Here is a 17926-nt window from a genome sequence, read left to right as displayed (position 1 = left end):
GTTTCGCACCACGTTTACGCTAGGGCGCACTGAAGGCGCTATTGTTGCTGTGGAGCAGAGTATCGAAGAGGACCCGAATAACTCCATCCGCTATCGTGGACTGCGTCTATTCACTTAGTTGAAGAGTTTAGGGGGTTGTGAAATCCAATTTTATATAATAATTTTATATAATGATTTTATGTAATTATATGCCTTTCTTTAGTTAATTATTAAATTATTAAAAAATTAAAGTACCAGAACACATTGAGCTCAATTTCAATATTTTCTACGATTATTGTAAAATAAAATAAAGGGTCGACCAACAAAACCATCCTGTTAAAATTAATTAAAACACTAAAATTCTGTCAAAATGGATTCTGCTGTTTTTTTTTTTTTTTTGTTGATATAATTTTATGAAAAATGGTCACCACGACTACGCTCGCTTGATTTTTGGCTTTAGTGCGCTGAATGTTGTCTTCGAGCTTTGTGAACTTTGCTGGTTGAATGGCGTAAGCTTTTGGTTTAACATATCTTCAGATAAAAAAGTCTTGAGTCGTTAAATCGCATAACCTGGGCGGCCATTTGACAGGGTCAATGTCTAGACGTGAAAGGTGAGGGGCGCACTGACTTATTGGAAATAGCGATAATTCACATTGGTAGAGAAAAGACGGTCAACATCATTGCTATTGATGGTAACGGCATTTCCTGCCTTACTTCGAAAGAAATAGAGCCCGTTGATGCCGTCATACCACATTTACCGCACCAAACAGTCAGTTTTTGTGGAAGCAGTTGGGTAGAGAAATGTGACATGATAAAATGGGGAACCTAACTGTACACTGAACTCATTCACAAAATTTGACGCAAATTCGTTAACAAAATATGGCCGCCATAAAAATCGCCACTGTAAAAGTCACGTCATCCCTATTGGTAGGGCACCTATATTTTAGGTAACTGCCAAGAACAAGTTTCGAATCTACCAAAAATTCGCACAATTGAAGCAATCTGGTCAATGGCCTTTCATTGTTTGAAATAAATAAGGGTTGCCTGTCTGCATTGTCATATTTATGGAAGATTATAATTTTATGCTCCTCCACGGCGTTGTAAAAGTTTTTAATTGTTTTCATCTTTTTTCGCATTCGTACTATCTTGTCGTCGTCTATTTAGCTGTTGGCAGTTTTTGTCGCTTTAAACTGAAGCTTTGGTTCCTTGTCCTTGGTGCCTAGGCACACTGGCTTGGAAAACTAATCAATTTCTTTGCCTGTCAGTTTCTGTTTTTATTATTGCCTCATAAAAAAGCAACTTTTATTTCAAACGTCTTTCGTTGCAAGTGATTTATTACTTAAAGCATTCTAAAAACTGCTTCACATGTGCTGTGCTAGAGAAATAATTTCGTTATTGATTGCAGTCTTAGTTTACTTCATCCGTCATATCGCGAAGAATCAAGAAATATGAAAAGCTGGCTTTTAATATCTGCAAATAGAAATAATCAAAAATAACAACTTTCTTAAAATTTTTATTAAATTTGTCGAACTTTAAAAAATGGTTTAAATGTCTACATGTTTCTGTAGTATTTGGAAGATTTTTGATTTGATGAGAAATCTATGATTAATACTTACACCCATTAATGTGGTCAAGGACATAACACCGAACCAGGAGATTTGAAATTGGAAATCATTATTGGAACGCATAATTATCATGATCAATGTTTTCTTGAAATCCTTTGATTCATTAAACCAATCGCAGCTGTAGCAAACAAAGGGAATCTTTTCCAACTAAAATAATGGAATAATGAATGGAAACAGTTTTTAAGTGAGCTATAAATATGTAACTGTGAGAACGAAATATTAAGATAGTAACATATTTCTATATCTCTAAAAAAGTTTACATTAAAATGCTTACATTTTGGGAATAAATCATAATTAGACATATGTATATGTATATATACCTCTGTGGCCAAAAGTTGTCCATTCACGTAATACATGGAATCGACGGTGAGGGCAGCTCCAATGTACATAACCATGCGAACAAATGTTGTTTTATTTGTTTCCTAAAATTATATAATATTATAATATGTGCATTGATCTTCCATTAAAACAAAAAAAGATTTCGCCCACAAAGCAAAGTAGATCCGGAAAACTTAGGGATTTTTAAACTCTCGCTATATGTTGTTGTCTTGTTCACCTCAAGGGTGTTTTGTATAAGCTTAAACTAATCGCGATAGATATATATATATAAAATGTGATCAGAATGGCGAGATAAGTTGAAATCCGGCTGACCGTCTTTTCGACTGTATGCCCGTCTTTCCTAGCGATAACTTCAATTAAATTTGTGATATCTTGACGAAATTGGTACTAATGTCACCATAAGAAAAAATAAAAGACAATACGATAGCAACAACTGTAGATTTTTTACAACAGTACAACGGTACAACAGAGTGTAAATGACGTGTCGTAGTTGATCTGGGCATCCAGGCACAGTTGAGCTATCATACTCAATCCATATTTTCGCATTCCCGTCAAACAGCCCGGATAACGTGAACAGCCAATAACTGACAGTCTTGAGTGAAATGCAGTAACCAATCCGTGGCACACTCAGGATCTTATATCCGTACTTGTAGAGAGAGAGAGAGAGAGAGAGAGAGAGGGAACCTTGATGAGGCCACTCCGGAATAAACGATTTAAAAGCTCAACACTCTTAACACTCTTATGGAACTGGAAAAGCGCAAGTTTTTTTTTTTTTTTTTTTAAATTGAAAAGGTAATTTAATTACAATTACAATTTATATATATAGCACTAGCGGTTAAGCCATCAGCTTAAAAGCGCAAGTTCCAGCTGCTAAACATGCTATAAGTGTACTCTACCCGATTCTCGCTGTCTGCGCTTATTATCGCGGGATCAGTCTGCTTAACATTGGGTTAAGGTTCTTTCGTCAGTATTGTGTGAAAGACTTAAACATTTTGCAAAGAAACCGATTGGACCTTATCAGTGTAGCTTTGGACCTAGCAATTTCACAGACCACATTTTCGCTATACGTTAAGTCCTAGAGAAGATTATTGGCAAACAGTAAGATACACATGATTTTTTTGTCGATTTTAAAGCCATTTTCGACAGTCAAAATTTGACATCCCTGCGAAAGTGACATTGTTATATAAAATGACGTTAAGCACAATCATCAGCTACGTAAAAATTGTGTAGGACCATTTCGAGCCGTTCGATACCAGACGAGACGGGGTGAATTACTCTCGTTCGTCTTCTAAACAGAAAATGTTACTAAGGTACGCAGATGAGCCTAACATCATAGGCATAAACAAAGAAGCCGTCGAACATTATTTTCTAGTCTAGAAGAATAAGCGAATATGTTTAAAAATAGCCAGACAAAATACCTGGAGCCACACACAAAGATTCCTCTCGTCTTGGGAACTACGACACTGTTGGGAGCTATATATTCGAAAAAGTTGAGGACTTTGTTTATCTTGGAACTACATAGTCGAAGTACTACTTTGGGATCAGTAGACAACTAAGAGGGATCAACGGCTTCCCTCTGTCTATGAAGAAAAATTACGCTCTATAAGTATATCATTATTTCTGTCCTATTATACTGAGCAAACACCTGGGCGATGATGAACCGTGATAAGAAAGCATTTGGAGCATTCGAGAGAACGGTCTTCAAAAGATTTTTTGAGCCGTCTGCGTGAGCTATGAATATGGAAGCAGAAGAGACTACAGACTGTACAAGCTCTACGGCAACACGGAAAAGCATAAATATCAAACGAATTCGCTGGTTAGGCCATGTTATTCTTATGAAAGAGAATGCTTTAGCGATAAAAACTTCGAAACCAGAGCCATGGGTGGACAACCGAAAGGGCCAAGAGCGTAGTCTGTTTGCACCTTCTGAACCTGCATAAAAATGGAAAAAATCGGATTATAACCCTTGGCAACTTTTCATATAACCATTATGATGAAAATCACTAAAAACGCGGTAACTTAATATAAAAACTGGTCAATGGATGTAACACCGCCTACGTTTAGGTGATTAATAGCATATCAAACATGATCGAATAATTAATGTTCAATTTTTTACTCACTTATATACAGTTTTGCCGACAACATTAATTAACATTAACACAATATTCAACAAATTATATTCGATAATACTCACTAGCCCAAAATTCATTTCAAAAAGCACAAGTCCATAAATCGCCAAACTATGAAGGAAATGTGAAAGGGTAATGTGCCTAAAGAGCTCATTGATGTCATTTATAAACCTGAAAAGATTCAGTAGAATTAATTATCAAAATATTTTGTATGCGCAAAGTTAAAAGCTATTTTTTCCTGGAAGTAATCAGTAATCTACCGAAATAAAAAAATTACATTCCTAAATAATAGAAATTTATTGAAAGTGTCTATATTTTAAAAATTTATTTTTTTTTAAATTATATATTTCCCAAATAAGTTTAACTCAGCTGGAATATATATCTAATATATAAAATTCTCGTGTCACGGTGTACGTTATTGAACTCCTCTGAAACCGCTCGACCGATTTTCGTGAATCTTAGCGTGCATATCGGAATCATTCAATTTCGGTCGCATGCTTTTTTTATTCCGGCTATTCAAAAGAAAAATTATTGAAAATTATTCAGTGAAAACGTTATGTTTCACATAAAGTGATCAATTACAGATTGAAATGTCTTACGAAGCCACGTAGAGGTCGCGCTAATATCGGTCGGCGTTCCGTTTGCCATCAACGTATGGCAGCCCAAGACACATGAACGACTACTCCCAGGATGCGATGACATACATGTGGAATTATGGAACTCGGTCAATCAGCAAGCGATCGTCACGATGTCACAGCTCGACTTTTCAAACAACAGCAGCGATGTTTGATGGACTTTATCTTGAAGCAACATATGGTACATATATGTATATGGTGCTTAGGGTGATTCAAACAAAATTTTTTTTTTTTTTTTTTCAATTGGTACTCGCAAAAATAGGTTCCTAGACACCTCTAAGAAAGAATCTCCAGATATGAGTTTTTAATTGTAACGGGAAGGTCCTCCGCCTAACCGTTTTCTATTTTTTTCTTATTATCAGATAGAAAAATTTATATCACGCTTCCAACTACTTGAAAAAATATTTTGTTAATTAGGTTTTGTAGGAAATTGAATGCCCTACAATATGGTCTCTTATGATTTTTTCGTAAACCCAACCGTTTGAAAGATATTGAAGGTTGAAATTTGACTATTTTTGGGAAAATTTTTTATTTCTTATGAATTTTATAAGATGGTCCAAGAGGAAAACTCCTATCTTCTACTCATCTGGTAGAGGTGTTAACCGGCCTTTACTTTTTTTTACTAACAAAAAAAGTTCTTCAGGACAGGAGTTATCAGATATCTTTTTTCAGTCTTATATCAAATAATTCATCCAATTTATTGGTAAATTTTTATATCCTGAACAGGGTATATTAAGTTTGTCACGAAGTTTGTAACACCCAGAAGGAATCGTCGGAAACCCTATAAAGTATATATATAAATGATCAGTACGTCGAGCTGAGTCGATTTAGCCATGTCCATCTATCTGTCCGTCTGTCTGTCGATATATATACGAACTAGTCCCTCAGTTTTTAAGATAACGTTTTGAAATTTTGCAAACTTCATTTGCTCTTCAAGAAGCTGCTCATTTGTCGGAACGGCCGATATCGGACCACTATAACATATAGCTGCCATACAAACTGAACGATCGGAATCAAATGCTTGCATGGGAAACTTCTTCATTTAACGACATGCATATCTTCACGAAATTTGGTATGAGTTATTGCTCATAGAAATAATGTAATATCGGTAGAAATTGTTCAGATCGGCTCACTATAGCATATAGCTATCAGACAAACCGAACGATCGAAATCAAGGGCTTGTGTGGAAAATTTTCGCATTTGACGTAGTATCTTCACGAAATTGGACATATATTACTGCTTAGGGTAATAATATAATCTCCGATCCTGTAAAAGGTATATTAGCTTCGGTGCAGCCGAAATTAACGTTTTCTATTGTTTTATTTTCAACAGATGAAACTCAGAATGTTTTTTAAATCGACTTTTGTCTAAATTTCTCCATTCTGTAAAAAGCGTTTCGATTTTTGTGATAGCATGTTGTTTTTTATAAGTGTTATGTTCATAACACTCCAAATCTCTTGAACTTCTTCTGTAACCTCGGCAGCACATTCACGAATTGTTTTCTTTAAGATCTTGTACTTAAGCATGAAATAATTAAAAACATCTCCATTTTTAGGCAGCTTGCGTGATGGCAAATTATTATGAACGGCACCCAAAAAATTAAACATAATTTGAACTATTTTCCGACATACATAAGTAATATATCTTTACAAAACTAATAATAATAAATATCCACAGATCTCAAATTATAGAATAGAAACTAGTCAGCTAATGCAGCCAATTTCATCTAATCAGCTGTGACACATTCATACTTATACTAACGACATCTATGAGGTCATTTTTGCAGTTATACCCTGGCGGGGTTATATAACTGCCGTTTCAAGTTACAAGCTCTATTCTGGTATAGACGTACATATAAAAAGATCCAAAAAAAGATATATCTTATAAATTTTACATCATAAATAATTTATAAGTCCGCGTGACTTATAAATAAAAATTGTAAAAAGATTAATCTTTTTGTCTTCATTATATTTGTTAATAAAATTATTTTTATCTTTTACTACTTGTTTAGATCATAAACATTCCTAGAAAAATTGATTTAGTTTGTTTTCTTCTTTGGAAATAAGTTTAATAAGTGTTTATCAATAATTGAAAATAAAAATCATAGAACAAATTGTAATTGAATGCGCAATAAAAAAAACGGTGTTGATTCTATAAATTCGAGAAAGGATCATTTTTGTAGAGAATTTAATTTCCTACAAAACCATACCACGGGTTTCTTTATATTTGGTATTTTAAATTATCTATAACCAAAAAATGAATGAAAAAATACATTTTTTGACGAAAATTCTTATTTTTGCGAGCGCTAACTGAAAAATGAAGATAAAGGGCTCAAATTTTTACACAATTTTTTTTTCGTGACTCTCAACGAAATTTTGATATGGGACCGAAAAAAAAAATTATTTTATTTATTTGGCACAGTCTAATATATATATATTTATATCTAAAGAATATCTTTAACTTGCCGCAAAGTCTGTTGATGTTGGATAACGCAGTAACGCAAATATTCTTCACGTCGATGTGCTGGCACTTCGGGTGAAGTGGATTGTAGCAGCATAGCGCAAAGCACCCTAACTAGTCCGCAAGCATGTTTGCTGAGGATCATAAAAATGCAATGAAAGCTGACGGAACCTGAAATTGTCATTAAAACATAACGTTTTCATTCGATACAAATGAATAATTGTACGCTTACACATGCCACTGGTGAGAAGTGCACCGCCGCCGATGAACATTTCCACTGCATAATAAGGCGAGGCCATGCCTTTCTCCAGAAACATGGGGTAACCAGTGAAAGCTTTGGTTTATTATGGAATGAGTATAGTAGTTGTATTTATTTAAATTCTAATTACAATTCTTGCAGATGAATTAAGAGCCTTAAAATGGCACATTTAGATATACAATACATAATAGATCATACATTACACCAATGATCGAGAGAGGTAGCAACAGATAATAATGATCGAGTATTAGCCGAACTTGCCAGTAAATTGGGAAAATCTAGTAGTAACCATCATATAAAAGAATTTTTTTGATAAAGAAACTGTCGGGGCAGAAGACTTTTAGGAGAAGATAATACGTAAAGTTCATGTGAATTCGTATAACAATTGGAAATGGCTCGACAATCGGCGTTTTGTTTCGGCAAATCTCAATATAATTTGGTGCATAACGTTAATTGGCAACCAATAACGTCTGATATCTTTACGGTGTATAGTATAAAACAATCACTAGAAGAAATATTGAAAGATAAACATAAAGCTGTGTTAATTCTCATCTAAATAGTTCAATTATAATCAGACTATAAATTTTCAAAGATTTAGATACACAATATGATGAGCTCATGTTCCTAACTGAAACAGATTAAAGTCAAAGCATCTCGGTTTCCATACATTCTACAAATCCGCGAATAGGCGGAATTCCGAGCATATTCCAAGCAACAATTTTTGCTTAAAGTCAGTGTATAGAAATAAATATTCAACTCAACAATTGCAATAATCGTCTTGTATTGGTGTGTCGGTATTGGTGCAGGAGTATATAGAACGACGCTTTGTACTCGAGCTCGCCTCATCTGAGTACCCGGTTGACTACCTTGCCCGCTCTGCAGCTTTAAGGATGATGGGATTGGAAACCTGAATCGCATACCCCCATACCATAAAGGAGCTACTCCGCATGAAAAATGTGGCAAGGAAAGACATCGTCCACAAGTTACAGGAATGTCCTAAGCAAAGTTGCTATTAGGTGGTTACAAAAACCTATAAAAAATTCCCCAAAGATGCATATGTACTTGTATATACCTGTTTATCATGGGTATAGGCCTCCTGAGCAAACTACCTATTATGCGAATGCGAGCACAAACTTGTAAGCCCCTGATTCTACACTGCACAGCAACAGGTAGATGCTGACTCAATGCCCTTGAATTTATATACTCGGTCAAGTCGCAAAAAATAATATAAAAACTATGTGAGTGTATGTATCTACATTCGTATTCAACAATATTTACGTAATATGTGCACATAGTTCGGCGTCCTCTTTATTTGATGATACAAGTTAGTGAAGAAGGCGTAGAGGAAATAGTTGCTAAGAATACACGAACAAGTTATGAGACAGCTTAAAAGCTGTCGCCTTGTTTCCTTCCATATAGTTGCCATAATTGCATTAATCTCCGCTTTCAACTCAGCTTTGATGTCCATATCTGAAAGTTTTTGAAATGTAAAGAAGTTCCAATTGTTGAAATTGTACTTACCAGTCTCGAAGATTTTAATTCCTTGAAGTAGTTCATAGTCTTCAGCCTTCTTAAGCAATGCACGACACTGACCTTGCATGAACAGGTAAAATGTCATTTTGACCATAGTTGTAGTTGTTTGTAACATGGTAGTGATGGTCTGCAAAGTAATGCCATTTGGAAAGTGAGTTCTTAAAATTTATGGAACTGTTATTGACATATAAACACTTCTGTGGTGCAATAGCAAACCATCATAACCAGAAACTAAACATTATGATAGCTCAAAGACGTAAGCTATTCTAAATACTCAATGTATCTAAATGGAAAATCTGCATCGATCGTAATGCCATAATTGCTATAATTCCATCAATATTCATTTCAAGTTTTAGTACTACTCTAAAGTAGACACTAAGTGGAACAGATTCCTCTGTTTTTAATCTGCAATTATATAAAAGCTACAACAATCTTTTATATAGAGTATTCGGCCGACATTGCAAATTTCACGGTAAACACCTGATCCGTCAAATCGAACAATATCTTTTTTTTTTAATTATTATTTTTTCCCTAAAATACTAAGAACAAACCGACGATTATAAAACTCCATATCCTGTTGGTTTTCCAAAATCTTTTGTTTAATAAAAAATAAAAAATATCAACTGTAAGGATAAGGGATTGCCATTCTGTTTTAAAAATGATTATGGACAAGTAACCGCCGCGGCTGGCTGAAAAAAATTCCAGACGAGAGGCCAAATTTTCGACCATTTGCCTCTTTCTAAATTTCTCTCCCAAAGCATCAATCGTCACGGGTTTATCGTAGACAAGTGATTTTGCATAACCCCACACAAAAGAGTCTAGCGGTGTCTTGGAGGCCACACCAAAGGCCCACTACGCAAGATTATTGCGCTCACCAAAAGTTTCCTGCAATAAATTGATGGCTCCTTTTTTGAACCAAAGGTCGTCCATATTAATATCCTTTGGACTTTGGCTTCATTTTTGAATAAATATGAAGTAATGATTCCCTCTAACTAACTAACAACGGTACCAAACTTTTTTTGTGTATTTAGTATATGAAAGGCGGAAATAGAAAACAGGGGATGTGGTGGCTAGTCAGGATAGGTTTATCCATATTTAACGCTAAGTCTTTTTGTGCTGAGAAAAACATGCCATAATTTCACTAAAACACTTATAACACTTATTCAGCGCCATATTAAAGGGCGATCCAAGTATATATACACTTTTCAATAGCCCTTTGTTTATAAATAACACCTGAGTCTTGTCAAGCTGTCATGTTACTTTTATTAACTATGGTTTGGCATTTCATCAAGGAAAGACTTACGTCCGAACAACGTTCACAAATCGTTCAATTTTATTATGAAAATTCGCCTGCTGTAAAGAATGCGTTTTGCGCGCTTCGCTCACTTCGTGGTCAACATAATCGGCCCACTGAGCGTATTATTCGCAACACCATCACCCATCTTGAAAAGAAACAAGAAAAAACGTTAACTTCGGCTGCACCGAAGCTAATATACCCTTCACAGGTGTATTTCTTTTAGTAACTAAGAGTCCAGTTTGTAAGGAAGCTACATTTTATAGTAATCCGATCTGAAAAACTTTTTCGGAGATTATGTTATTACCTTAAGCAGTAATTTGTGTCAAATTTCGTGAAGATACCACATCAAATGCGAAAGTTTTCCATACAAGCCCTTGATTCCGATCATTCGGTTTGTATGGCAGCTATATGCAATAGTGAGCCGATCTGAACAATTTCTTCCGAAATTACATTATTTCTATAAACAATAACTAATACCAAATTTGAAAATATAACGTTAAATGAGGAAGTTTCCCATGCAAACATTTGATTCCGATCATTCAGTTTGTATGGCAGCTATATGTTATAGTGGTCCGATATCAGCCGTTCCGACAAATGAACAGCTTCTTGAAGAGAAAATGACGTTTACATAATTTCAAAACGTTATTTTCAAAACTGAGGGACTAGTTCGTATATATACAGACGTACGGACTGACGGACAGACAGACAGACGGACATGGCTAAATCGACTCAGCTCAACATACTGATCATTTATATATATACTTTATAGAGTCTCCGACGCTTCCTTCTGGAAGCAAACAAACTTAATATACCCTGTTCAGGGTAAGTATAAATATAGCAGCCGTAGCTGAGGGTATATACGAACACCGTGGAGAGTCGATTCGGCGCCATTCGCAGCAACTCGAACTGACGTATGAAAGGACTTGGCGCAGTTTACCTCGAGTTAATTGAAAGCATACAAAATACAGCTTGTGAAGAACTGAAGTCGCTCGACCATATATTTCCAAGCGACTTCGCTTCGCTCTATGGGCTCTTGAAAAGTTCCAAGAAGATCTGACATTTTCGGGCCAAATTTTGTTCAGCGATGAAGCCGATTTCCATAACCGTCATTGAAAAAGTCTTTCGTTTGGGAAAGTCAAAATAGATCACCCAAAAGATTACCCATAACATTTGATATTTTGGTGCTTTATAAAATTCTAGATCGATCTCAGTTAATTTTTGAATAAATTATGCTAACGAACCTAGTATATACATCAACTTTTGTTAAGATAACTCGCCTAATGCTTGGTATATTCGCTTTATAAAGTCCATTAGAATAACGGAACGTATTTACCTCATAAAGGGTTTGTCCGGAAAGTAAAAAGACTGAATCGATTTAAAAAAAATTATTGAACCAATCGTTACAATTTTTTAAAAACTTTCAAAATAGACTCCATCTGCGTCGATGCGGCGCTGCCAGCACGATTTAAAAGCATTGAAGGCGTCACGGAAGGCATTCTACGGAATAACCTTGAGAGCAGAGGTGCAAGCTGCTTGGATCCCCTCTATCGTCTCAAAATGTTTGCCCTTCATTGGCCTTTTCAGGCGAAGAAACATAAAAAGTCCGTAGAGGCCATATCTGGGCTGTACGATGACTGCGGAAGCGTTGGAATGCCAGCTTCTGTTAAATAGCTGTTCACAAGAAAGGCGGTGTGAACCGGGGCGTTCTCGCGGTGAAACTTCCAATCGGCTGCGATGTCTTGGCGGACCCGATTGACCCTTCGTTTTAGTCTTCAAATTTGACGTCGATGGTTTGTCCAAGAGGAACAAATGCATGGTGGACAATGCCTTTGTTGTCAAAAAAGACGATGAGCATCGTTCCTCTTCCCGTCCTCCAAAAAAGGCCTGGTGCCACCGACACACGCCATTTCTTGCTAAAGCAACATTTGGGTAAGCCTGCTTGATCATATGATTCGTCTCTGTCGCAGGTTTACCGAGTTTCACACAGAATTTAATCGCGTACCTTACAGCAAAGGTACGTGAGCTGCATTTTCAGCTTGCACCATTCACAGAAACATGTCGCGCGAAAATGTTTGTCCTGACTCTCCAGGTGCTCGGAGACAACTGATCAGCCGCTCGTTTGTTAGCTAGGAACGCCCTATACCGAATCCAGTCGGTGCACGCACTCTCCGAAGTACAGTCGCGGCGGAAGAAAATCAGTCCTATTACTTTCCGGACAAACCTTGTGGTTACATAGCGACCGACTTATTCGAAAAAAAGCAACTGTTTAAAAATCCTTATAATGAGGTTATATTTATCGCTCGATGGTTCCGTCCAAAACGGAGCAACTAGTTCAGCTATATACAGAATGATTTGACCAAATTGACTCAGCTTGTCATGCTGATCATTTATTTGTACTATATTTTGTGGGTTTTCCGACGTTTTTTTAGGTGTTAAAAATTTTGTGGCAAACTTAATATACCCTAATCAGGGCATACAAATCGGAAGTATCCAAATATCATTTTAAAAACTCACATAATAAAGAGCAGTGCTCGTGACAAGTGGCAAGAGGACGAGACATTTAGTTATTCTAATGTACATACCTCTGCAATAAGCGGTACATTGCCATCAGCCCTTTCCAGCATCAACCATCGGGGATACAATGAAATGCCACAAATGATGATAAGGAACAGATTAAGCCTAAGAAAAGTTCAATTATCTTTCTGCTTTTTTTTACAATTTGTATTTTTAAATTTTGTAAAAATTTATATCGAATCAAATCCTACAACAGAATGGATTTGAATATAACAAGTACTCATACATTTTTTTTAACTCACACTCGAAGAAATCTTTTCAATGACGTTTCCGTGCCATAGTTTATGCCTATAATGTAGGACACCTTTGTAAGTTCTCTTATTTTGAAGCTATTGCTGTTTTTCACATCTGCAAACTCTTTTGCGTTGTACATGTCGAGAAGGCGCAAAGCTCTTGGTTTCGTAATATGCGATAGACTAGTGCAAGAAATTATTATTTACCGTTTTTATTCAAAATATTTACATTTAACTATGATTGCAAGTAACTAATCCAGTAAGTAACCTTAGCTGAACGAATCAAAATCGTATACGTGGTATCCAATTTAAAAAAATTATATATCAATGAAGGTGCAAATTACATGTCTGCAGTAAATATAAGAACTTACATACATATATATACATAAATACTTAATGCTAATATCTGGTTGCGAAAACCGTAAATGTTCGGTTTCCACATTTCGCTGGTTGTATAGCATGACATAAGCATACTAACAAACTATAATTGAAATTAAGTAAGCAATTTATGGTCTATTGGTTTCGCCCTCATTTACTACGGTTCATCTTGTTGCGCCGTCTGCAATGTAAGGTCGCAGAAGTGAAAAATTTGCGTCAACTTAGTGCATTCGATATCGATGCAAGTGGTTTCAATTTGTCTTTGGCTGTTAGTGTAACCTTCATAAAATGTGTGAACTTTTTCAGCCTGTATTTTTACAGAAAAATTCCGACACTTGTAGCCAATACCGTGCATTATCATTATTTCTTCAAACAAGTACACTCGTGGCCACGCAAACCGTACCACTATACTTTCTTAATTTTTTTTCGGACTTTTTCGTTCGTTCGAGATTTTCTTCAATTTCGTTTTTTTTATGTGTTTGGTTAGCACAAATAAATTTAATTCTTTTATCTAATTAAAATTATAGTTTTTAATTTATTACGTTTAATGAGTAATACACAAAATTGCTTTTCTGTGCTTAAACAAAAGTGGCCGATTTTATTGTTTTTAAAGTGATACACCTATTAAACTTCGTATTTCAATAAAAAAAATAAAATAAAATTTTAATTCCAATTATAGTGTAAGTGACATTTAATTTAAAAAATAAAAAAAAAATTCATTTTTTCTTCCCATATCAGTCTCTTACATTTCGAGCTCATTTTGTAAAGCCTCTAACTTTCAACTGATTTATCTATAGCTGAATGTGTTTTGTTTTTAATTTTTTATATTTTTGATTAATAACATGTCATTAACTTATTTCTAAATAAAAAATTTCCATACCGCAAAAAGTACCGCTATAAAATGTAGTCAAATATGCACAATACTGGAAAATTTTAAGTTTGCGTGGCCACGAGTGTACGAGGTTTGACAATTAAGTAATGAGACTGATTTTATTGCCGCGCTTGTGGGAAACCTGTGACCTTGAAATTCCCTTTCTCTTTTTCCGGCATTTCTCCCCTCTCCATTGATATATGTACCATCGCTCTAGCTTGTTAAGTTCGCCTGCTGCGTCAAGTTGAGTAGACGTGTGTTTGTAGTGCTCATCACGAAAATGGAAAAACGAAATCAAGAGCAACGCGTCGCGATAAAATTTGGAACAAGTGGAAAACCATCCCACGCTGCTTGATCGAGTTATTACAGGCGATGAGAGCTGGTTTTTCTAATACGACCCGGAAACCAAACGCCAAAGCTCACAATGGTTGTCTCCGCGTGCCCCCGCCCGAAAAAAGCTGACATGAGCAAGTCGAAGGTGAAAACGATGATTATTACCATTTTTGATAGCCGTGAAATCGTCCGCAAAGAATTCGTTCCACCGGAGAAAACTGTGAATCAAGTCTACTATTGCCAAGTACTTAAAAGATTGCGAAAACGAGTTAACAGGGTGCCCCCAGACATCGCTCGTAGCTGGATGCTTCATCACGACAACGCGCCGTGACACACTGCCCTCAGCGTGTCCCAGTATTTGGCCTCTGAAGGGATCGCCGTGTTGCAACAGCCGCCTTATTCGCCCGACATGTCACCCTGTGACTTTTTTTTGTTTCCTAAAACAAAATCGGTGGTCAAAGGAACCCATTTTGAGTCGATTACGGACATCCAGGCGGCCGTGACGAGGGTACTCGCGTACATTCCAGTCGAAGCGTTCCAGAAATGTTACGAAGCATGGAAAACGTGCTGGAGTCGCTGTATAGCTGCCCAAGGGTAGTACTTTGAAGGGGATGGCAGAGTTGTAGAGTAAGTTTTAAATATACGGTTTTTATGGAATCAGTCTCATTACTTAATTGTCATACCTCGTATGTGTTCGGGAGTTTGTCATCGTTTGACTTTATCACCATATTTTGCTCATTTACCATATTTTTGCTCATTTTGATGGTGTCGGGCTTAGTAGTTTGTGAGATATTTTAATTAAACGTATTTTGTTGAGAAATGTGTGAAAATTTAAAAACTTTTCAGCCTACAGTCGTCACTTGCTATTGCAGTGATTCTATCTGTAATGTTCGGTTACACTTAACGAACTTAGCCCTTCCTTACTTGTTCATCTTTGCTGTTATCAGTTTTTCTCCTTTATTTCAAGGTTTTGGTGTATTAAAACGTGGCGTATGGTTTGGAAAACTTTGCCTGTCAGTGTCAACTTTCATTTTTGCAGCCTTTGTAAATATTTAAGCTAAAAAGCAAGTTTATTCATTGTCAATGACTTATCGCTTAATTAAATATTAACAACTTTTTGACAAGGGTTTGCTGTGTTCGAAAATGTTTTAGTTGATTATTTGGTTAAGCCTTTCAAAAGCTGGGAACTCTTTTACCTTCATTAAAATAACCATTCGGCTTTCAAAATACTTACTTTGTCTATAAATAACGTTCGCGCAGACAAACACATAACTTTTGCTAAGTTTATTTAATCAGTCAATTTCAATAAAGTGCGTGGCGTATGACATTGGCGCATTTTTTTCGAGTTGAGAGGTATAATAATCGATTCAGTAAAATATGCCTGCGCTTACAATGTATAATATGTATTATTTGAGCCATTTCATAACGAACAGAAGTCCAAAATAACTTTTGCGAAATGGTCAAATTCACTACCAAATTAATACAAGAATTTCGATCCAATATCCGATCGATATAATCACCCAACAGTGTCGCTAGTTCGATCATTAACAATCAAAGATCTTACTGGCATTGTTGGTATAACAGAAGGATGAGTGAAAACCATTTTGAAAGATCAGTTGGTCTTAGGAAAAGTAAAAGATCGATTGGATCCATACTCACTTAATTTTTTGAAAACAGCGTCTGATTAACGTCTGTAAAACAATGTCTTCCTGTCACGAAACGTATTACGAGTACTACTGGTGATAAGTCTTGGATCTATGCTTACAACCAGGAAACAGGCGATCAATCAGTCGGAAATTGTGGCAAAAGTGAGCCGAGCCGAAAAACCACTTAAAGCAGTTAAAAAATCAAGGTTATGTTTACAGTTTTTTTCGGTTATCGAGGTGCAGTGCACTCAAAATTCCTTCGGACTAATTTCTGATTATTCAGCAAACTCAAAAGATCGCTCCAAGGAAACCGTTTTAAGTCAATTGAAGACATTAAACGTCAATCGCTACGCATTGAAGGCTATTCCGGACTTTAACAACTGTTTCGAGGATTGGAAAAAACATTGACCAATACACTTGTGCCAAGGGGAATTACTTTCAAGGGGGACGACATAAATTTTGAGGTATAAATTAAGAATTTTAAAGTTACGAACAAAGTCTTACCATTTTTGGCATAGAAGTATACTATATGCTATAATGTACACCATTCTTTATATTAAAAATGTATAGAAAGAAACGTTAACTCGGTTTTCATAGTAATTTGGTTAAATGTCAATCATTGGAACTCATGTCCAGATATTCGTTATGTAGGAGCTTGTTAAAGTATGATTCATTGTCCATTTTTAGTCCGATTACTAAAAAATAAAGAAGTGAGGAAAGTGTTATGTACCGAATTTGGTCATCTGAGTCATTATGTCAGTTATCTTCTTTCAATCAGTTCAGATTTTATGATCCTTAAAACATCGATTATGAATGTATTCTTACATCATTTTTTTAATTTAAAGCTTAATCAACATCTGTACGCATTTCAAAAGCAAATTGGAAGAACATTTGCAATGTTCTGTTACACCTGAAGTTAGCGCTTCCTTACTTACTGCTGTCTCCTTTTTTAATGGCTTTGCTCAACTTATAAAGTAGCAAATGTTGCAATAATTTTCTTGCGTCGGAAATCAAACTTACTTGGAACTGTGAGCAACAAAAGTTTACTTCCATAAAGGCAATTTTGTTGCAGTAAATGCACGTTTTCATTCAAAACAGTTTCTTGTTTTATTTTATAAAATTGTGAAGGTAAAATGTGGCTTCTTTAACTTTTGTAACACTTCCTGGTAGTTCGAGTAAACAATTACGAAGTAAGTAAAACCAGGACAAACACCTTGCCCCATTTGAACTGCTGAATAGAGTTGAGACAAAGTCTTCACAAAGTAGCTTTTTTATTAAGGTGGCATTTAAATTGAAGCAGAGATGATGATCGGCGTGACAAAATGTAAGATTGCAGTTGTGTGCTTAACGACAGAAAAGATTTCGCTGAAAATCTCGCCTCAGGAAAAATTTATCAAGCTCATTTTCTCAACCTTTCCATAATTCACGCCGATATTTTTGCTAGGATGCTGTTTTTATATGAGCGGTTCTCAAATAGGCAATACTTGTTTCACTTTTATGACAGCTGATATTTGATTTTTACTAAATTTGGTTTGTCATTTCATTATGAACATACTCACTGCGGAGCAACGCTTGCGAATTGTGCAAATTACCAAAGTAATAGTTTGGTTCTCACGCCACATCGCACGCTGCTTT

The 17926-nt window shown here is 35.7% G+C and overlaps 1 protein-coding gene across 1 annotated transcript; it reads right to left on the bottom strand.

Annotated features, from left to right (window-relative positions):
* Positions 1-1295: 1295 nt before the first annotated feature.
* On the bottom strand, positions 1296-13235 carry LOC126763025 (odorant receptor 63a-like). Its single transcript, XM_050480196.1, has 10 exons — positions 13073-13235; positions 12839-12935; positions 8948-9086; positions 8705-8896; positions 7400-7501; positions 7173-7338; positions 4138-4243; positions 1925-2026; positions 1596-1751; positions 1296-1449 (listed from the first exon to the last, which is right to left on the bottom strand). Exons 1-10 carry the CDS (start codon positions 13201-13203, stop codon positions 1387-1389), a joined length of 1254 nt encoding a protein of 417 aa, XP_050336153.1. The 5' UTR covers positions 13204-13235; the 3' UTR covers positions 1296-1386.
* Positions 13236-17926: the final 4691 nt, after the last annotated feature.

This window comes from Bactrocera neohumeralis, chromosome 6 (assembly GCF_024586455.1).
Source record: "Bactrocera neohumeralis isolate Rockhampton chromosome 6, APGP_CSIRO_Bneo_wtdbg2-racon-allhic-juicebox.fasta_v2, whole genome shotgun sequence".
NCBI classification, from domain to species: Eukaryota; Metazoa; Arthropoda; class Insecta; order Diptera; family Tephritidae; genus Bactrocera; species Bactrocera neohumeralis.
Note: the sequence above shows the minus strand (reverse complement) of the source record. Positions and strands in the feature narration are given on the sequence as shown.

Coding starts and splice junctions, on each gene's coding strand:
- LOC126763025 (XM_050480196.1), bottom strand. CDS start 13,203: ATGTACAACGCAAAAGAGTTTGCAGATGTGAAAAACAGCAATAGCTTC. Junction 8,897..8,947: donor AATTAAAATCTTCGAGACTG/GTAAGTACAATT, acceptor AAAAACTTTCAG/ATATGGACATCAAAGCTGAG. Junction 4,244..7,172: donor CAACATCAACAGACTTTGCG/GCAAGTTAAAGA, acceptor GAATCTTTTCAG/GTTTATAAATGACATCAATG.